This window comes from Puntigrus tetrazona, chromosome 9, assembly GCF_018831695.1.
Source record: "Puntigrus tetrazona isolate hp1 chromosome 9, ASM1883169v1, whole genome shotgun sequence".
NCBI lineage: Eukaryota > Metazoa > Chordata > Actinopteri > Cypriniformes > Cyprinidae > Puntigrus > Puntigrus tetrazona.
Window position 1 is genome coordinate 16916238 of NC_056707.1, and position 22039 is coordinate 16938276.

The 22039-nt window shown below is 36.6% G+C and overlaps 2 protein-coding genes across 8 annotated transcripts; both read left to right on the forward strand.

Moving 5' to 3' along the window:
- The first annotated feature begins 529 nt into the window (after positions 1-529).
- Positions 530-2974, forward strand: si:ch211-218d20.15. 3 transcript variants are annotated; one of them, XM_043248420.1, is made up of 8 exons: positions 530-882; positions 987-1105; positions 1184-1247; positions 1404-1471; positions 1551-1653; positions 2023-2141; positions 2251-2396; positions 2520-2974. In XM_043248420.1, coding segments are annotated over exons 1-8 (684 nt in total). In that variant the 5' UTR covers positions 530-818; the 3' UTR covers positions 2521-2974. The 3 variants fall into 3 exon arrangements, with proteins under 3 accessions (XP_043104355.1, XP_043104353.1, XP_043104354.1); XM_043248418.1 differs by having other exon boundaries at positions 531-882; positions 2470-2974; XM_043248419.1 differs by having other exon boundaries at positions 531-882; positions 1187-1247; positions 2470-2974.
- Positions 2975-3163: 189 nt separating this feature from the next.
- si:ch211-269e2.1 (cohesin subunit SA-2) lies at positions 3164-22037 on the forward strand. Of its 5 annotated transcripts, none has more exons than XM_043248944.1 (32): positions 3164-3288; positions 4286-4367; positions 4513-4597; positions 4708-4872; positions 4993-5089; positions 5243-5319; positions 5409-5480; positions 5894-6098; positions 6196-6347; positions 6734-6807; positions 6886-7009; positions 7121-7216; positions 8248-8327; positions 8463-8570; positions 8700-8817; positions 9016-9133; positions 9406-9509; positions 9676-9768; positions 9852-9938; positions 10216-10416; positions 10598-10674; positions 11001-11088; positions 11159-11239; positions 12276-12368; positions 13276-13453; positions 15546-15685; positions 18291-18392; positions 19760-19914; positions 20074-20319; positions 20390-20595; positions 21220-21274; positions 21357-22037. In XM_043248944.1, the coding sequence occupies exons 2-32, from the start codon at positions 4327-4329 to the stop codon at positions 21481-21483; spliced, it is 3645 nt and encodes a 1214-aa protein (XP_043104879.1). In that variant the 5' UTR covers positions 3164-3288; positions 4286-4326; the 3' UTR covers positions 21484-22037. The 5 variants fall into 5 exon arrangements, with proteins under 5 accessions (XP_043104879.1, XP_043104878.1, XP_043104881.1 ...); XM_043248943.1 differs by having other exon boundaries at positions 3191-3354; XM_043248946.1 differs by having other exon boundaries at positions 3191-3354; positions 13276-13447.
- The last annotated feature ends 2 nt before the right edge of the window (positions 22038-22039 follow it).

Here is a 22039-nt window from a genome sequence, read left to right on the forward strand (position 1 = left end):
TAATTATTGTATATTCTAAATTTGTGTGGGTACTTTTTTTTTTTTTTTTTTTCAGAAAAATATGTAATTATATTGAAAAACGTATTTAAAATTTAATACAATGTTTGGTCAAACAAAGGTCCACCCACTGAGTGGAGAATTTTACAAGCTAATAACGAATTCTTATGTAACGGATACATCATCTTTTAAGGGGTGCATAGAGCCTCAAAATGACAATTATAATAATATACGCGATTAAATCGATTAATTTCTAAATCGCCTTACAACAGCAGTACGCCTTAGAAATGCTCATCTAAGCGAATTTGATTGGTCCATCCTTAACAGCGCAGAGAAAAGTAACAAGCACCTCATGACAATTTCACGTATGCGCTGTTCACTATCGGTTTGTAGAAATTTGTAAATTCAATTAAATATAACTTTTAAACATTAAAATCAAATTAACTGAAAATACACGGTAAATTAAAAGTTATTTCGACTCATCTTACCCGACCTATTAAATATAACGCCTGTGCCACAAGCTCCGCCCATACAGACATTTCTGTCTCATAGATGTCCATTCTAGCCAATTTTCTCAATTTCTATCACAGGTAGTTCAATGCAGATTCACAGAACATCGTGGGATTTTCGTCGTTTAGCAGACTTGACCACTCCTTTTATTTACATCTCATGCCGCTGTGTGAATGAACGCCATGGAGAGGAGGACGACTGAAAAGCCCCCTTGCAATGAGAGTGAAAAACGCCATTAATGGATGAATAAGCCAATAAATGCAGTATTAATCATATGAATCCGTGTCACCGCTGGGATTATTGCTGTTATAATGGCAGCTGTGAGTCTGACGGATCCGCTTTGCAAACCCTGCTCTTACAGTCCACGTTTTAAAGGTAATGCCGATCTCTTCAATGATGGTTGCGTTTATGTAAAAATAATCAGCTGACTTGGTATGAATACGTTCATGTTTTATTTCTCGATTATTTAATGTTTGCAGTTGAGGTGTGCGTGAGCAAGCCCTTGATGCCCATCCACCTGAGCAGTGAGCAGGTGGCACTGGAGATGCTGTGTCTCTGCAGCCAGCTGGATCTACTGATTAGAGCTCAGGTCCATCAGGTGAGACGCTTACGCTGATGCTCAGGTCTTTGAACATACTCTTGTGTTTGTCTCATTCAAGTATCTAATCTGAATTAGCAGTTTCAGGAGCATCTTAAGCAGGACACAAGTCCTGAAGAGTCTGATTGTTTTCAAAAACAAGGTAAGTTTAGGATTAAAATAATATATATATATATATATATATATATATATATATATATATATATATATATATATATATATATATATATATATATTTGTTACTCAAAATCAAAATGAAATTTATAAATGTATGTACAATCAATGAATTTGTGTGTAGGGGCAGAGATAATATATCAGATGAACCAGTGCCTTGAACATCTCAATGAACCGGTGCTTCAGCTTGAGGTAATCAATCTCACCAATTCCTCTTAAACCAGTTCACATTTTTTGAATGATGTGATTGCGCTTATCTCTATTTCTTTAGGAGTATTTGGATGTTATAGGATTGTCTGCTCTGTTCCCTCGAGTGGAAGTTTATATGATACACGGCAGCCCTATTGACATGTTGGAAAGACCACCTTCGGATGGTGAGATCACATAATGAATGGGAGAATGATAATGGGATACAGTTACATTTATTGGCCAGTGCTTGACTCGATGTGGGTAATAATGAATAATAATAATAATAATGCATTTTATTTGTATAGCATGTCAAACAACAAATGTGCTTTACAATCAAAAAAGCATTACCTAAAGCACCAAGTACACGAACTAAGACAAAAAATGTACTTTATTATAATAAAATATTGATAGTAATAACATATGTATTCTACATGTTTAATATATACAATATATTAAAAGGAACAAACAAAACATCTAGAATCTCACTTATTTGTACCTAAACACCTTATCTTATTAATCAGTTTGATTAGGATTTTTTTTTTTTAACATTGCAGCATATTTTCCTCATATTGGGAGGCTGAATCAGCTGCTGGTTCTCAGTCAGCAGTTAGATGAAGATGTGAAACATCTGGGCAGTCATAAGTATGTCGCACATCAGCTATCAGCAATTTACGTGAGTTTGTTTTGACTTGTTCCACAATCAAATCAGTATAATCCACGTGATCTGTCCACAAAAAAATTTGATTCTGCAAATCGTTCAAAGTTGTTTGTTTCTGGTACAGCAAGTCCTAAACTCTCTCAACGATATTTTGCCGTTGTCCATCATAAGAAAGGATATTGAGAGTAATTTCAAGCAGCTGAAGACGTCTCTTTCAACTGAGGAAGGGTCCAGACTGGATCCTCAGTTGCCAGCGCATCACGCGAGCTGGTGAGAGTGCTTTCAGTTCCATTAGAATCAGCCAAAAGTAATCCAGCATAATAAATGAAAGTACTTTTCACAGGCTGTCTGATTTAACACAAAACGTGATATCAACGGTACTGTCACTCGCAGAAGAACTCACAGAAGACCTCAATCCCGTCATGGAAATAGTCTCTAACCTCTCGTAACCGCTGGATCTACAGTGCCTGAAGTGGACGGTGAGAAATTGTCACAGAATGAAGTGATTCCTATGAAAAATGTTTCTTTTTATTTCTTTTGATTTATTCATCTGTACACCCCACAGATATGACTGTGATAATGCGATCCAGATATTTTAAGACCATAAAAATTTTTAAGAAAAATGTTTACGTTCTGAGTACTACCACTAAAAAGTAATTTATTTAAACCATTTTAGCTATTTTTTTGTATTGTTGGCTCATGTTTTTTAATGAATGAAATAAAACACCTTGTGCAATAATGTATTTTATAATGCATCTGTATACTTGAAGTGACTGTTGCTTTCCATTCTGTATATGATGGTGCTAGCAAAATAAACTCAAACACGTTGATCATAAGCGAATACCTTATAAATTTGTGGATTTATTTTTATTACAAATTAGAATTTATTATAACATTATTGATTATATTTGATTATATACATTATAATTTTATCATGCTATCACTTAAAACTATTTCGTATTCATTGTATAAATAACATTTTTTTGTATCAGTATTGCTAGTAAACTGATTTGCTGAAATTATGTAATATGCCTCTCGTGGGCTTACGTCAGACGTACAGCGCGCTCTCGTTGACGTGCACGCGTCTATGTTGAACTGGGAGTAGGCAAATTTATACGTGCAGTTTACATTAATCCTCCAAACAAGATGACGGCTGTCATTGGTAAGACCAATCGCGTTTTTGCAGTAATCGATATATATAATAGCAAGTCTACAATAAAGCCGGAAGGTCAGTATACACTATATCCCGATTGCCTTTTCTGTGCTCATTAGTTTAAATAATTAACTCAGTAGCTTGCGTGCCTTGTTCTTAGCCTGACAGTTTTGTTAACGTTTTGAGCCCGGTCACACATTCAGATGAATGAAACTGCTTCTCGTAAGAGGCTTTTGTTTCAATATGGCACATTAAGAGAGAAATGGAAGAATTCTGATTGACATTTGAACTAGCCAATCAGGTTTTTGGTTTTGTTTCGTTGACGGGCACCTCAGCCAATGGCATCCAAGATTAGGTCACTTGTCACCTTATGTTTTTTTCGTGGTTTACTCGAGTTTCTTTTCATGTCTGGCTCCAAACTGTACATTAAAAGACCCAAGTTAAATTAGAAGCGAAATGTTTTTGTTTTAAATATTTTGGCAAACGTTTAGCGCGCTTAAATGAACTATGGTGATAGTATACTATGATTTTCAGTAAATTGTAAAAATCACGGGAAAACACTGCAGCAGGAGCTCTTAAATGTATTGATCTAGTTTTTGTGAATATGAAATTATATGAAAACAAACTATTTGCTGATATTACAACAGTACCTTACCGAAGTATTGCTTTAATATTGTCTTATATTGATAACATATAGTGCTTATGTCAAAAGTTTGACTACCACCGGATTAAGCTGTATAATATGAACAAATATATCCGTTTATAGTAAGTAACAAGATATCAAAAGCCAATATTTTAGTTTTTGTTTTTTTGATGATGTGAAGTTAACTGGATAAATAAAAGGTATGTGTTGATCTCTTTCTAGATGCATGGAGTTTAACAACATATTCGTTTATTTATGTTTGATATTTGGTGTCTAACAAATGTTAACAGTATTAATGTCGATGGTATTAATGTGACATACTGATTAACATTGTGATTTTTTTTTGCTTTTGTTCCAATTCAGAAAACCATCAGTTTTGTAATCCAGTTATGATCTGAGAGGAGATGATAGCAGAGCCAACTTTACTGTCCAGATCGGTGCAAAAGTGAGAATCCTGAACACTGTTTCTGCGTTTTCATCGTAAAACATTTAGAGATTTTATGCAGGCTTATTCTGAAATATCCCAGTTTGATGACATTTTATCATTCAAGATGTACAGATAAACAACTGCCTGTTCATCCTGTTTTCAGAGAGAACTCTGTAGTTGATGTCTCTTCTTGTGCATCGTTGCATCATGTTTCAAGCGAGAGAAATGAAAACAGACAGAAGGCTGTGGTAAGTGCTGCTAAAACCGCAATGTTTTCATCACAGTGACTTTAATTATAATGCAACTGGCTTCTTTTGAGATTTTGTACTTATTTAGTACTGTGTTTCGTCATGTTCAGAGAGGAAAGAGGAAAGCCCGGGAATGTTCTGAGAATGCCAAAAGAAAGCATTCAAAGAGCAGTAATGGCAGCTTCAGTAGAGCGGAGAACGAACAGCTCAGAAATGGGGACGTGGAAGCCGTCACACTGTTTGAGGTGGTCAGCATGGGCAGGAATGCAATGCAGGTACGTCCAGCATGATCAGCCCTGCTACAGATAATACTTGGAAGGCCACAAAGTTCTTTTTAGGTCATACTGATTAAAACAAACCTTTAATATACGGATGATTGGTTTGTTTTGTTAAAGGCTGTGGTGGATGACTGGATTGACGCTTATACTGGTGACAGAGACACAGCACTGCTCGACCTCATCAGCTTCTTCATCCAATGTTCAGGATGCAAAGGCAAGTTTTGTAATGCCTGTACTCTCTCAAAATAAAACATAGTGTTGAGTAATATATACATTTATGACTAATATAAGTAGTTATTTTTCAGTGGTTTGTTGCTTGTGTTGTATATTGTAGTTCGGGATGTGAATTCGTTCTGTGCTTTTGCAGGGATGGTTACGGCAGAGATGTTTCAGAGCAAAAAGGGGGCTGATGTCTTGAGTAAAATGGTGGAAGATCTGGATGAGGTTAGACATCCAGCATGCTCATCACTGATTAATTTCCCATGTTTCTTGCTCTTACTAATTTGTGGGTTTTTTTTTTTTGTGAATCACAGGACACAGGTTTACAATATAAGAAGTTTCTTGCATTTCCATGGATTTTAACTGTCACGTGGCCTCTTGACATGGTACGATTCAGGGCACTTAACACAATTTTGAAAATTATGATCATGTTGTCCTTAGTGTCTCATTTGCCTTTTTTTGGTGAAATGTTATTGCAGTTTAATTTGAAACTGTGTTCTATTTTGATGTATTTTAAAACAATTTATTCGTGTGACGCAGAGCTGAATTTTCAGCAGCCATTACTGTCACATGATCGTTCAGAATCGTTCTCATATGCTGATTTGGTTCTGAAGTAGAAACAATTGTTATTCATTCTCAGTATTATAAATCATTATGATGCTTTTTTTTGCTGAAACCATGATAATTTTTTTGCAGTCTTTAAGTGAATAGACAGTAGAGAACAGCATTTATTTGAAATAGAAATCTACTGTAACATTGCCAACATTACTGCCACTGATCCTCTTTCCATCCTTTTTAGGACAGTGGCGAGTATCCCCTCATTATGTCTGGCCTGTACTGGAAGAGGTTTCGGTCACACTTCTGTGAATTTGTATCGGTGCTAGTGGCCCAGTGTCAGAACTGTGTAATCTTTGACGGCTACCTCTTGAACACACTCATTTCACTGCTGACAGAGCTCTCCGATTCCAGAGTTCGCGCTTTCAGGCACACCTGTACGCTAGCGGGTAAGTTGCCCCGATGATTAATTCCTCTTGACCTTGAACCACACACACAGACATCCCGCATGCTGATGTTTTGCTGCTGCTGTGTGTGTCTCTGCAGCAGTGAAGCTGCTCAGTGCTTTGGTGAATGTGGCTCTCAACCTCAGTGTCAGTGTCGATAACAGTCAGCGGCTCTACGAGGTCGAGCTGGCTAAGATGGCCAGCAAACGGGCTTCTCCGAGGCTGGACAGGATCCAGAGAAAGATCAGTGAGGTTAGACTGTGACTGGTTACGGAGTTAAACATTTCTATACACAAATCTTTCACACTTGGTTTAAATCTCATTGTAAGATTTAAGTTACAGGCGACATTTAAAAAGAATGACGTTAAATGTTTTAGTTAAATTTTTAACAGCAATTTCTCTAGTCTTCTTTGCCACATGATCCTTTAGAAACCATTGTAATATGCTGATTTTGTGCTCAATAAGCCTTTCTTTTTTTATTGGTGCTGTTTGATCATTTAATCCAGAAACTATTTAACTATTTTTCAGGAATACAAAGTGTTACAAAAATATTCAATGGTGGTGTTGATGTACAGGAAAGAGTAAAGTTAGAAAAGGACAAGACAAATTGAACTAAATGAATTACTTTCATTCCTCAGTTACAGGACAAGAAATGTGAAATTGAGAACATGATGGATGCCATTTTCAAAGGAGTCTTCCTGAAGAGATACAGGTGACCTAGTCTTCACTTCCCTAAAAATTTTATTTAAATTGAAAAAATGTACCATTATAACTGTGTTGTGACTTTCAGAGACGTGATTCCTGAAATCAGGGCCATCTGCATGGAGGAACTGATGGTGTGGATGAAGCTGTATGATTCAGTGTTTCTGAACGACAGCTATCTAAAGTATGTGGGATGGATGATGCATGACAAGGTGAGTGAGCCTGTAGCCGGGTGTTTAAATAACTGTTAAAATGTTTAGATATTTTCCAATATCAGTTGTTGTTATTTACCTGCCTGTTTTATGTTTTGTAATATTCTGCAGCAACCTGATGTGCGTCTGAAATGCGTGCTGGGTCTACAGGCACTTTATCAGGATCAAAGTAGTTCCAAAATGGACCTTTTCACAATAAGGTTTAAGGTAATGATTGCTTTCCCATTCTCACATTATAACTTGTGTCCTGAATGATATACATTACATACTATGTACTATTTACCGTGTAGTGTATGAATTTTAGAAGGTTATTTTGTCTGATAGCCTCTCCCCTTCCTCTACATTAGGAAAGCTGCCACTCTTTCCCCCACTTTATGTTTTCAAAGCGGTTAAGTGCACCCTCTGTATATTTGAAGTGCACTTTTAGTCTTGTAATTTTCACGGCAAACACACTATTCACTATATTTATACCTCAAAATGGCTGCATGAACTGGGACACTTGTCACTTGTCATTTTGTGCCATTACACAAAAATACTGAAAACCATGCAACATTTACATCTAATCAGAACATATTTAATGCGCGATATACAGTTGTGTGCATTACAGCTGACTATTAAAAATACTTAAAAATGTATAAAGCTACTTATCACGATGCTACAGAAACCAAGCACCTTACAAAAATTCCACTTGTTGCCATCACAGGTGATTAGAATAAAATCTCAAATTTTCATGACTACTGTCTGTCACATACCCAGTTAGGACATAGTGAAGTTTTAAGCTGAAACTGTACCTGAGAGTAACTGCTGTAGAAAAATAAACTTCTTTGTGGAGAGTTGTTTACTGGCTGTAAGTTTGTTCTCTAGCTCTTACGGTCTTGCTGTTTTGCCAAAACTTCTTAAATGGACGTGGTCTGTAAACTTCTTTGGCAGTTGTTAAGTTAAGGTCCAGTAAAGCTGCAGTGGGACAGCAGGAGGGCATGATTGCTGATTGACAGGCTGGAAAGCCCCTCAGGTTTTGCCTTGGGCTCACTGCCCTGATAGCTTCCCACAGGACCCCACCCTCACCGTACCCTCACTAACGGCAGCAAGCACATTAGCACAGCCATGATTTAAAGAGCTGTTTAAGTGCATTGTGGGTCTTTAACTCATGTCCTGTTTTAGGGTTTCGAGATAAGATTGCTCTCATAGCGGGTTGTTAAAGTTTTTACATGAGCGATTGAATGCTTTTTCTGTTGAAGGAGAGGATGATCTCCATGACTCTGGATAAAGACCATGATGTGGCCATACAGGCCATGAGATTGCTCATGGTCATCTCTCAGTAAGTATCTCCCCTTGCTCCTCATGCTGACTATTTCTCATAGAGTTCGATCATCCATACTTTGACTTCTCTTCTGTGAAGGGTATACTCTGCTGTTCCTCATGTAATTGTTGAAATCGTTCCCTTCTGTATCAGATCCTGTGAGGATGTTCTGAGTCCTGATGACTACAAGAATGTCTTCCAATTTGTGTACTGCTCCCACAGACCTCTAGCTACCACTGCTGGTGAATTCCTCTATAACAGGTCTGCGTTCATTGTCATGTTTCTACAAAACCAAGCCCTTTTGTGTGTTAAATGTATATATGTAAATGATAGCTGTAATTTGCTTACTTCAATTGATTTGCTGTCATGGTGTCATTTGTCTGCTCTTAGGCTGCTTAGTAACCCTGAAATATCAAAGCCCAGAGATGGAGCCTCTGATCCGGAGAAGCACAGAGAGTTAGTCTTAGCTAGGGTCCGAGCCCTGATTCACTTCCACACTGAGAGCGAGGTTTGTTAACTTGAAGTGAGCCATGCCTAAAAATAAAATATTGTGGGTAGTACATGTGCTTTGAGATTTGGTTGTTGTATGCAACATTATTTCAAAAGCCCTAGACAACTTAGCTCCTGTGGCAATCGTTAAGATTCTGTGGTAATGTATTTGTTTTGAAATTGAAAAAAACTGATTTTTTCTCCTTTCTGTCATAAGCTGCACCAGCATGTGATGTACCTCGTGGATAGTCTGTGGGACAGTGCAGGAGCTCTGCTAAAGGACTGGACCGGTCTTACCTCACTGCTCTTACCTCACATGTCCTGTCAGGAACAAGGCAAGTAGTAGTAGTTTAGTGCACACTACAGTATACACTCCAGTATACTTCTGTGTAATGCTGCAGTATCAGTAGCAGAGATTTCCATCCTTTAACAAATATTTACAAGTATATATATACAACTACAATGAGTTAAATATTTAAATAGACTAATGTTTTAATGATTAATAGAAACAGAAATTAAAATAACTGTTTTCTATCTAGCGTTATCTCCTCTATTTGAAACTCTACCGAGAGAGAGCAAACTGATATCTTTTTTGCATTAACTGCAGCTCTGAGTATTGCTGAGGAGGCTTTTGTGATTGAGCTCATATTGGCGTCAGTGAGGCAGGCTGCAGAGGGCCCTCCTTTGTCAGGGAGAGGAGCAGGTAAAAAGGTAAGACTTCCTGTTGCATCTTCCATTAGATGGCGCTCTGATCTAACAGTGCTGTCAGATATACTTCACTTTTATGTTCATACTCCAGCTGTTCACTTTCTTATAGACACATCTAACACACTGCGGTACTGTTACTTGTTGCTAGTCACATATCTATGTTTTTTAGGTTATAAATGCTAAAGAGAAAAAGTTACAAATTGATGACTGCACAAAACTCACTGAACACTTTATTAAAGTACTACCTGAGCTGTTATCCAAGGTAAAAGAAAAATCACTGCACTGTTCATTTTTACCACAACTGCTTTTTCAGAAATTAACTTGATATCTAATCTCATCCTCTAGTACTCAGAGGATGCTGAAAAACTCACCTCCCTTCTAAAAATACCTCAGTTTTTCCAAACGGACACCTGTGATCATGAAAATTCACTGGTAAGTGTTTGTGTATTATCTGATGCACTGACTTCGCTGTGTTATTTATGCATATAATAAGTTTTCAGAATTCTTTGGTCAATAGAAATTTTGATAGAACATGCATTTAAAATTGACATTATAAATGTTTTTACTGTTTTTGATCAATTTAATGTATTCTTGCTAAATAAGACTAAAATTGCTAAATTAATTCCTTAAAAAAACATCTGAACTGTCTATGTTTAAATTGATAGAGTTTTCTGTAGCACTTTGTATATATATTTGTATTTTGATGTAGTGTTTGCAGGCATTGTTGTCTGAGCTGGAGACTGCTGTGGACAGACACACAGATGCTGGTCTGCTGGAGGCGGCTGCTCGTTCTTACCAGTGCCTCTGCGCTCAGGATTTGCCCTGGCACTCTCTGGCCCGGCCCAGCTTTGACAGGCTCATCCAGCACTGGACAGACACACTGGGAACACGGTTAGGAGAATCACTGAGTGTGAGTACAGTAATGGACCACTAGAAGCTCTAAATGTTCTTTTACATGCTCGTACCAGATACATACATGCATTGTAAATTTTTCTTGACATCAATAAAGAATAAGTTTATTTATGACTGTATCTTATACAACAGAATAGATTCTAATTAAATAAAATTTTCATTCTTTCTTTCTTGTACAGGACGCTTGTTTCACTGCAAATGAGGACAGCACTTTAGATATTCTATCCACACTGAAGAAACTTAATGCGTTCAACGTGTAAGCAGTTTCTAGTTTATTTTATCTATGCACACTTTGCAATATTTCGGATAAGCACATTTCAAAAGCTGTGTTTTAAGAATGTGTTCCTAACATTCTCATTACATTGAAAACACTACTTTAGAAAGTTTTGCACACATTCAAAAAGTAATTCTTTTTATACTTTAAGAATATTTTACTTCTATATGAACATTCCCGAAATGTTACTAAGATGCACAGGTGCTCTTAAATCATAAACATTTAATAAAAATCTGTGTCTTAATTTTGTCTGATGGCATTCAAATGTATTGTTCTTATTTTATTTGTGCTTCATCATATCTGCCTAGCGCTCAGGATCTGTCTAAATGGAGCCTGTTTGAGCTTGGGACCAGACTCCTAGATGTGGACATAAAACATGGTGGTCTTCCCATGGAGGTAAGATTATTACCCTCTACTCTTTTATTCCTTCAACAGGGTTTATCTTTCTAATCTGTATTTCTTGTAGGTATCAATTGAGGCTCTGCGCTGCATGTGTAGCTGCATCATTTGGAAGCTCAACACCTTTGGAGAAGGTTTAACCTCCAGGGTGAGGCATCTACCTTTCTCGTCCACTTCAGTTGAATTGTGACTGCTGTCATAAACCGCAGAGATCATGCTTAGAATGGTAATATCTACAAGCACAGACGTAAGGCCAGAGTTTCCCCTTGGGCAATTAATTAAACAAGCGTTTTTTGGCATGCAAGACTCTCTTTCTACAGAGTTGCCGTATGATCCATCACAAAGAGCCGTGTCCTTTAAACCTGCCACGTTGCATTTCAAACATCAACACAGAGGCTCTAGGGTTATGTCCAGCGGATTTTAATAAGTGATAGAAAGCAATTGATCGTGAGTCTTTAGGAAAAGTTGGTGCTGGTGATGGATTGTAGGGGGCGTAATGGTTGCGCCGCTAATAGCAGGGCTTCTTATTAGGCCTGTGTTTCCATGCTGTGCACGGGGTAATCATATCTTTCCACCTCTAACCTTTATGCAGTGAAATATTGGTGGCCATTAAGACTGCTGTAGGTAAGATTCGCTCAGTACCGGCAAAGAAATGGCCGCTTTCTCCTCTGGCCTCGTCATCAATAACTGACAGGGCAGGCAGCAATTTTTGGCCCAGGCGGCAGCTCAGCTCAATCTGCAATTCTAATGTGAGTGGCGACCCGAGGTGAGAGGGAAAAAAAGACGTGTTCAGCATAAAATTGCGATATATGTCCGATTCAAAAGAGTCATTTAGCTGAATTGACATTGCGACTACGTGGGATGGAGGAACCGATCCGGCACGTCCACCCTGGAGCTCCACGTGCACGTAATTATGAAAGAATATTTTACACAAGAGTCTGGCGGCACTTCTCACAACGACGCTTTCATCGGTCTACATCAGTTAGAGCCCCGCTGCAGTCTGTTATTTTGCTCTTTTTGTTGGTCATATGACTTTGTGTCAAAGCTTTGTTTACTTTCTCTATCAGTACGGTCATATGCATGCGTAATAATTCAATAAATGTAACTACAAATGTATAAATCAAAAGCTGCACAGGAAAAGAATTGTCATAGTTTTGGATGTGTGTGTTTGTGTGTGGTTTTAGGAGTCCGCCCTCCAGCAGAGAAGCCAGCTACGTGCCTTCTGTGAGAAATGTCACCGCTGTCTCTCGCACGCTGAGCAGCTTGTACGAGAGCAAGTGAGCAACACATTTCTCTCTCTGTTCACAGCATACCACTCGATTCAGCCCTTTCTTCAAAGTGGATTATTCCAAGCACATCAGAGAGCATTGTCTGTGCGCTAAGCTGTAGCATGTGTGCCAGTGGGCCGATGCGCTGGCATTGTTTGAATCCTGTTTGTTTTGACTTTAATTTCTTGCGGAGTGCCCTTGGCACCTGCGCTGTGTTTTAATGAATCCTCACTCCATGCCAAGGCACGCTGACAGCTGAAAAACATACTAATTGAAACTAAAACAAAAGGACGTTTCGGACAGTCTTTGTCTATTTTTAAGACCGCTTTGAATTGTCGATATTCTCAGTGAATCCATTTAAAATTTTGAGGGCTGTAATTTTAATAAAGTTAATTACATCAATAATTTATGTTACTTGAGCGAGAAAATTAATTGTATCAGCGCTACACTGCATAAAATGCTTTTCCAGCTTAGACATAGATGAAATTAAGGTTTTGGCTGATTATTTTCCTTGCTCTAATCAAAAACTTGCTTAATTTTGACTTGTTTTATTAAAGCCAAGACAATAATTTTTACTTGTCCAGAAAATCCTTCTTTATTTAAATTTTTTTTTAGATATTTTGGCTGGAAACAAGACGACAAATCTAAGCTAGAAAAGTGCATTGAGAGTTTCTGCTGTTGCATTGCATTTTTTTGTTGTTTTTTTTTAGCGTTTTCAGTCATGAGTGTTTGATTGTTTTATTTCTATAATTAATTACACTTAACATATTTTATATAGGTAAAAAGTGATGAAAACACAAAGTAATTTAGTCTTTTGGAAAAAGATATAATTACATTGATTAGGATTGTTATATTGTCTATTTTATATCACATCTGTTGATCAGGCACTGTCTGTTTTGTGTTGTTTTTCACAAAGGCCTTCATGTGTCTGAGTGATGTTCTCATAGCTCATAATTACCAGCTTCAGATGTGGGATTCGTCTGCAGGCACTCCGTTGCTGTACACCCCTGATCCCAAACTCCAGAAAGCTCTTCTTTCCTTCATTGTGGAGCATGTCTTCACCAGCCCTGAACAGGACACCCACAGTAGTAAAGGTTTTTTTTTTTTCTCTCTCTCTTCTTTTCAGAAAATCTTAAGGGTTCTTGTGTGGCCTGTGCTCTGCTGTGGGCTGACATGTGGGCGGCCTCAACAGATCCAGTGTTTAGAGAGTTGTTGCCCTTTAGATCATTTCTTTTTGTATGTTTTTGAAATTTAACTGAGGCTTCTTTGTGCATAAAACAGAACTTTCATGTTGTTCATGACGCGCTTAACATTGGATGTGCACACAGGATGCTTTTAAAGGAGGGCCCTAAATGAGGATAAAAAGTGGCTGTGGCAAATTGATGAAAATGATGAAGTGCTTCCCAGTTGGCCGATAACTTGAGCAGTTTGCAGTTCAGATCAAACTATCTACTAAAGAAAACGTCTGATGCAATTTTTTGTGTGGAAAATTTTCCATTAAGAGATTATCTGGAATACCTAAGGGTATCATACAATTCTGACACTAAAATTCACAGGGCCTGGGACAAACTTTTTATGTGTGGGTGTGGGCTCCCCCTCCCCTGGGCCCAATTAAACCACAGAGACAAAAACACGAGGAACAAAATCACAACAGCTCTTGATGCTTTTGTGACAGACGCAGTTTCCCTGAGAGACAGAGGTTGTCTCAATCTATATGTGATGCTGTGAGTGACACAGTGACATGTGCTGTTTGTCAGAAATATGCAAGGAAAAAACAGCTACATAATTCCCTTTGCATAGAGGTAAATAGATTTTGTATTTTTTTAATATAAGATAAATCCATCTATATATGAGTGTATATGTATACTGTGTGTACACGTGTACTCTTTATAACATGAGAAATATATTTTTGTTTTGCTGACCAAGTTTACATATTAAAATTATTTCTCAAGTATCATGCAAAACTAAAGACTGGAGCAATGGCTCGTAAAAATTCTGCTTTTCCATGACATTTTTAAATATGTTCAAAAATACAGTAGTTATTTTACAAATAATGATCTAATAATTTACTCATGCATTATTTTTTGAACTGCATTTTTCATCAAATGCATGCCGACAAATACATGAGCAAAAGAAACTTTTTTTTTCAGAAAAAGAAATCTTTCCAATTCCAAGCCTATATTATACATTTAAAACCTTTGTATTATATATATATATATATATATATATATATATATATATATATATATATATATATATATATATATATACAATTTTAAAGTGTAGTAATTTTAAAGAATAGTCTCAATTTTACCAGCAGATGGCAGTCTGCCTCTACACCTGCCTATGTTAGGCACTAAATAATCACATAAAGAAACACAATCAGCCTCATTCGCCTTCTATTAGTGAAAAGCTCTGTAGCAGAACACAGTATTTGTTTGTGGTTAGTTAATCTAATTGTAAACCCACCTTCTTACTGACCTATCAGACATGCCATTGAATCAAGTGGTGTAAGTCTAACAGATAATGCATTATGATAATAATCCCTTATGATGTTATTAGGTGAGATCTTACAGAAGTTGCACTTGTAAATGAACAGGTAATTAGATCATCACAGACGCCTGTGGAATTATATTTAGAAGCTTTGGTAGGCATATCCAAAATGACTACATATGCTGAAAAATCAATATTAGCTCTCCTAAACTAGTTTTTGTGTTGTTTTTGGCCTTGTGTTGCTTTAAGACAAACACAAGCAGCATATGAGATAGCATCAGATTTTGGGGTATTTGATTAGAAATCAAGTGTGACTGAAGCAAATCGCATTAATTCTATAAATATTTCAGAGAGTCGTCGATTCGTGCTGGCACAAATTCCTTACCTCTTGAAAAATGCAATATAAGCTTTTGCTGGTAACATGTAATAAAAAGCAATTTAGTTATTGGATTTTCTTCACGTCACTAATGCTGTTATGAAACCTCTCTATTAAGTGATGGCTTCAGGACCAGGCAGGACGACGACAGACACATTCTGTTTCCAGAGCAGAAAATGTTGTTAACTTTAGCTCACCTTAGGAAAGCATTTCATTTATAAGATTTGAGTATCATAATTATACTGCTCCCTTATTGAATCTCAACCCCTCTGTTTCGACCTGTCTCTCTCTCTCTTTCTCTGTGTCTGTCTGTGCAGTCAGTGAGAGTGAGTGCGGAGACGGACGGCTGGAAGACTTGCACCGGCGGAGAAATCTTCTGGCGGCGTACTGCAAGCTGATAGTTCACAGCGTGCTGGAGATGAGCATGGCTGCTGAGGTTTTCAAGCAGTATGTGAAGGTACGAGTCTTCACTCATCACGCAGGTCTCTCTCGCTCTGATCTGATCGGAGTTAAGTCGATACTTAATCTGGAGTTTGTTTCTCAGTGTAATTCTACAAATAATCACCGCAGTTTGCTGGAATAGTACAACAGCACGCAATGAGCATGAAATAGCAGTGTCCACAGCAAATATGACTTTTTACCGTCTACTTTGAAATAATCTAGTTTAAAAAAATAAATACATTTTATACAAACACACAAACTTTTGCAAACATTTAAAAATCTTACACACTCCAAAGTTATGAATGGTAAGTGTATATTAAACTAAAACCCTGAAATCAGAAAGGAGGATCATTAGGGAAACTAAATATCTCAACTCTTTATAAAGCTTTATATATATATATATATATATATATATATATATATATATATATATATATATATATATATATATGTGTGTGTGTGTGTGTATAATGTATGTCTTTTTTATCACTATATATATGTGTATATATATATATATATATATATATATATATATATATATATATATATATATATATATATATATATACGCACACATATATGAATTTTTGATTTCTAAGTAATGTAAAAAATATCAATTTAGCATACTGTTTAGTATTAGATGGAGGTGGTGTGTTCATTTGGCTCCTCTTTAATAACTGGAGCTCTTAGAATTGGAATTTACGATAGGTGGGATTTACAGTGCTGTGTGTGTTTGTGTGTTTGTGTGTGTGTTTGACATGCTGACATGTTTGGAATGCCCACTTGGCTCGGCCAGCACAGAGCCACCAACATTCTCTGATGAGGCCTACGAAGAGAAAACCACACACACACACACACACACACACGCTCGCAAAATGAATGCCATCAGTTTGAACGACAGCTTTCAAAGTTAAGGCAAATGATGTGAAGTTGGCAAGCCCTGCAAACCCCTCATTTGAACAGCTTCCTCCCGGTAACAAGCGGTCACTTCTCTGAACTGTTCGATAGTGGGATATTTTTTGACCGCTCAGAGCGGATATGTATTAGATTATGTATTCAAGCAAATAGATGGTAATAAATGAAGGCTGCTGTTTGGCAATAGCTGGGTCAGCGGCTGAGGGTGGTTAATGCAGACCCTCACCTACAATGTTTGGGTTTAATAAACAGCATGCATTAACTGGCAGAAGTCTCAAAGCCACTCAGTGTAAGAGTGGATTCGTGCGAGTTTTCAGCAAGACATGTCGGAAATCTTACTTTCTGAGAGAAACCCCCACCATCAGTGACACGTATATACTGAAACACTTCACTTAGCACTTCACAGAGTACCCAGAAAAGCTCAATATAAATGTAATGAATTAACTTTTTTTTATTTATTTTTTTACAAATGGATAAAATAGTAATTTATAGTTAATATTTGATATTTAATTAATAAAGATTGATAATTAAAACAAGCATTTAGTGATACTTTGATTTTAATACAAGTATGAAATATTTCATTAATAATGCAAAATAAATATGTTTCCAAAAGCCGAAAGACAGAAACTGTAAACATTGTCATGTCATACATACACTACTGTTCAAATGTTTGGAGTGATTAAGATCTTGTTCATTTGGAAAAAAGGAAACATTATTCAGAAGTGACAGCATATGTTTATGTGTGTGTATGTGTGCCCCTGGTATTTATCACGTTATGGGGACCAAATGTAAATGTTGACATTTTTTAGGTCCCCATGAGGAAAAAAGCTTATAAAACATACAAAAGAAAAACTTTTTTTTTAAATCTAAAAAAGCCAGTAGTTTCCTGTAAGGGGTATGTTTGGTTGGTGTAGGAATAACACATACCCTGTGCAGTATAAAAACCATTCACCTATGGAGAGTCCCCACAAAACATGTAAACACAATGCGTATGTGTGTGTGTTATGAAACTGATTTGAAATGAATACCGTTCTGTAGACCTTTCATCAAAACATTCCTGAAAGCTGAAATTTCAGCTTTTGTATCACAGGGAAAAACAGGGGAGTTCTTTTAAATTAATAATATTGTACAATATTAGTGTTTAGCTGTATTTTTTATTTTTAAAAAATGCAGCCGTGCTTATAGTATAAAAGACTTTTGCAAACATTTAAAAATCTTACGCACTATGAATGGTAAATGTATATTAAACTAAAATATCTCAACTCTTTATAAAGCTTTATATTAGCTAAGTTTTCTTAAAAGAAGAATTCATGTAAAACATTTTTTTAATAAAAATAAAAGGGTGATGCTGCTTCCCCAAAAGTGTCCAGAACTGCATTACCGTCACTTATCTGTGATATCTGAGACCCCGACTGTACCTCTAATAATGAAGTCACAACGTGAAGTGTGACACATTGTATATGATACAAGTATGGTATTTTGGTATGTTCGAACATGATGGTCACCATATTAGAAGTTCAAAAAAAAAAAGAATCCTTAAACCTCTCATGACTAATAGGCGAGACTTTCCAGAGTCTTATCCTGAGGGCCAGACAGACTTATGGGTAATGTGCTTTCAGTATGCCACAGGCTTGCATTCCTAGGCGTGAAGCCATATGGCAGACACGGAGCCTGTATCGCTCACTGCTGTCATATCTCCCCTGCAGTACTACAATGACTTCGGCGACATCATCAAAGAGACCCTGAACAGGACACGGCAGATGGACAAGATGGAAAGCGCTCGCACGCTGGTGCAGTGCCTTCAGCAGGTATGGAGGCTGCAGTCCTTCACCGCCGCTCTCTCTCATGTGACGTGCCTCTGCGTGGCACATCTGCTCAGCCGGTTGTCCCAGGCCCCTGTGCTCTCTGCTCTCTGATGGGCCCCTGCAGCTGTCGACACCTCAGAGACGCAACGAATCCCGTCATGCTCAGCGGGGAACGTTCTAGCAGCTCTTTCGCTCCTTCAGTAACTTAATGGTAGATACTGTGCCGAGGAACGACGTGAAGGCATGGCTCACACACGTGCACGGCTCTTTAGACATTTTAGAAAACTATTTTTTTTAATAGATATATTAGAACAAAGCAAAGCCTAAAGAGCTGTTTATGCTTCCATTTAATATATGTTTAAATTATTTATATGCATTTATTTGAATTGGAATTTTATTTATAAAATAAAACAATAAAAACTGTAATATTGTTAAATATAATTTTTTTTTTTTATTTAAAATGTAACTCTTTTCTGTTTAATATATCATCAATTTTAATACGCTGATATCAAGATACAGTTTTAAATATTAACTTTGATAACACTTGTGCTGCTTCATATATATGTGGTAACCTAGATTCTCTAATGAATAGAAAGATCAAATATGAATATTATTTTTTTATAATGTAATATTCTTTCCATTCACTTTTGATTAATTTAATGCATCCTTGCTGAATAAAGTATCAAATTTCTTACTCATTTAAAAAATATTACCAACCCCAAACTTTTGAATGGTAGTTTAGATATATTATTTAATCGAAAATGTGTACATTGTATATTGTCATTATAAAATTATTAGTTTTTTTAATGTGTAAACAATATAACTGATATACAGTATACTGCAAATTTATTGTACCATTGTATTCATATTAAATGTATACATGTTAAACTAACTATATTATTTAATTATAGTGAAGCGTAAGCTGCTCCATGATTAAATATTACAATAATGTAAAAAAAGACTACTCAGGATTTCAAACTTGTATCATATGACATGTTTATATTTCATTAACATATTATGCATATGCAGTACCAATTAAAGCATCTTTGTTTCTTTATATATCAGATATCTCATGTTTGAGCGCCAATGTCCAGCATACTTCCCCCCAAAATATTATCAGTGCATTTACTAGTCAACATTTCAAGTTGATTCAAATCGTTTATCTTAAGTTATCTTAAAAAAAAACTTTTGATACACTTTAAATGTCGATTGCTGTATACAACAGAAGACTGTTTTCCCTTAGCTGACAGAGAAAAAATAACCTGCGGTATATTTGTGATCACATATAATTATTAGTATCAGTATATGCAATAGAAATAAGGTCAGATTGTCTGTAATCTGGGGTTTACATGTTTCTTGTGCGTGTTCAGCTGTATCTGAGGCTGAAACAGGAGCAGGACAGAGGAAACACATGCAGCTCCAGGATCCAGACCTACAGCAGCATCAAGGAGCTGGCCAGACGCTTCTCACTCACCTTCGGATGGGACCAGATCAAATCCCGCGAGTCCCTGGCCATGATCCACAGGTATCACAGTCCACTCCGCTGCTGGCTCAGTGTCAGCCAGTTCATAGTCACACAGCTAAAACAGACCGATTGCTATGTTCGACCGCAAATAAAAAGATGCTGCACCGCGTGGCTTCAATTTAAGCCAGTACAGAAGAGTCCTGTCTTTGGTTATTTCAGGACCGAGAAATTCATTTGGCCCGCTGTATTATTGGTCTTGATTCAAATGCAGATGGATAGGAGAAGGAATCTTGAGGTCTTAAAAGGAAACGTTCCCTTACTGGTTTCTTTGTGCAGAGACGGCATTGAGTTTGTCTTCAAAGGCTTCGTTCAGCAGTCTGAGAAACACTCTCCACCGTACGTCTCGTACCTCACCATCCTCAGCGAATTCTCCAGCAAGCTGCTCAAACCGGACAAGAAGACTATGTAAGTTGAAACTAAAATTAATTCTGCGATTTGGATCTTAACGTCTCTAAAGCGGTCGTATTTTCCTCAGCTACAGCTATTTGCAGAAGTTTGCTAGTGAGCAAGTCATTAACAACAGAGAGGAGAGCTGGATGCCGCTGATTTACTACAGAGCGTCTCTGATGGGCACGGCTGAGGGAGAAGATGCCATTTCCTTCATCAGCTCTGACACCAACAAACAGCCCTCCCTCAGCAACCGCTCCAGATCACCCTCCGTCAAACAGGTCAACTCTGAAGGTGGGAGCGCTCAGCGGGTCACTTCTGTGGTCCAGCTTTTTATTAATGCAAAAACATGAACATGAACTTTTTCATCTTTAGACTTAACTTTAGGTTAATGTTGATATTTTAGGTAAATTTAATAATTAATTTTTTTTATTTATACTACACTTGTATGAACAATTTTAATTGTGTGTGTGTGTGTGTATATATATATATATATTATTTTATTTATTATTTTTTGAAGTTTATTTGCAAAAACAGATAACTTTACATTTTCAAACCTTGTGTTTTGTGTTAGCTATGTTTTTAGATATTTTTAACCTAATCAAAAAAAACAACAGTGTTTTGCAAATGAACTCTTCCTATATATATATATATATATATATATATATATATATATATATATATATATATATATATATATATACATATATAAAATTAAGTAACAAATTTGACTAATTACTATTAATTATATATGTCTATGTCAGCAGGTCAAAATAACATTGCAACAGTATTTGTTGATGCGATTAATAAATATATGCACAAACAATTTAGAGCACATCCAGTAGTGTTACTAAGAATTATGAATTTTATGTGAAGTTTAATGTAAGAATTGACCGATTTCTATTTCTATTTTAACAGGGGACCAAAGGTTTCTTTCCCCCTGTTCAGAACCAAAGGGAAACAAGCTGAAAAGGTGAGGTCAATAAACTTTTATTGACTGTGTGTAATGTCAGGCAATTGAGTAACATACTATTGAATTTTTCTTCCATGTGAAGTTCTGAAGACTCAAAAGTCCCACAAGCCCCACTGAGCAGAGAGCAGCTGACCAGCTGTCTCATATCTGATAAAGTTCCAAGGATCAGTGAAGACGTTGATGTGGATACTGTAGATATTGATGGTTAATGTTGTAGTGATGATTAATATGTCAAGGATCTCTTTTTGTTTTACATTTACTGTTTTGGTAATGTCGTTAAAAGACAACATTTGCACTACATAATGTCCTGTATATAAAAATCGTGCCACTTGAAATGACAATAATCACGATCACATTCTAATAAGGCGGTGCTTACATATTTATAAAGAACGTAAATTCAAGGTGCATTGCTATTGATTACATTTTTACACAGCCTATGTGGGCTTAAAAAGATGATGCACTTTCAAATCTTGATGTGTAAAACTCACTTATTGAAAAATATTGCAATTTGGACCAATCTTTTTTAAATGTATGTATTTTGTTGTGCGTTGCCGAATCAGAATGTGGTGGTTATTCGGGTTTTCAAATGAGCTACACCTGTATTGTAAATTGAGAAGCAGCTATATTATTTTTACATTATATTTTTTTTCATTATATTATTTCACAGCTATTGTTTATGCCTTGTAAAATTACACCAGGTTACTCTATTTAAAATGAATTTGACTAGAAGTATTGCCGTTTAATTAAACATTTCCATTCAGCAGT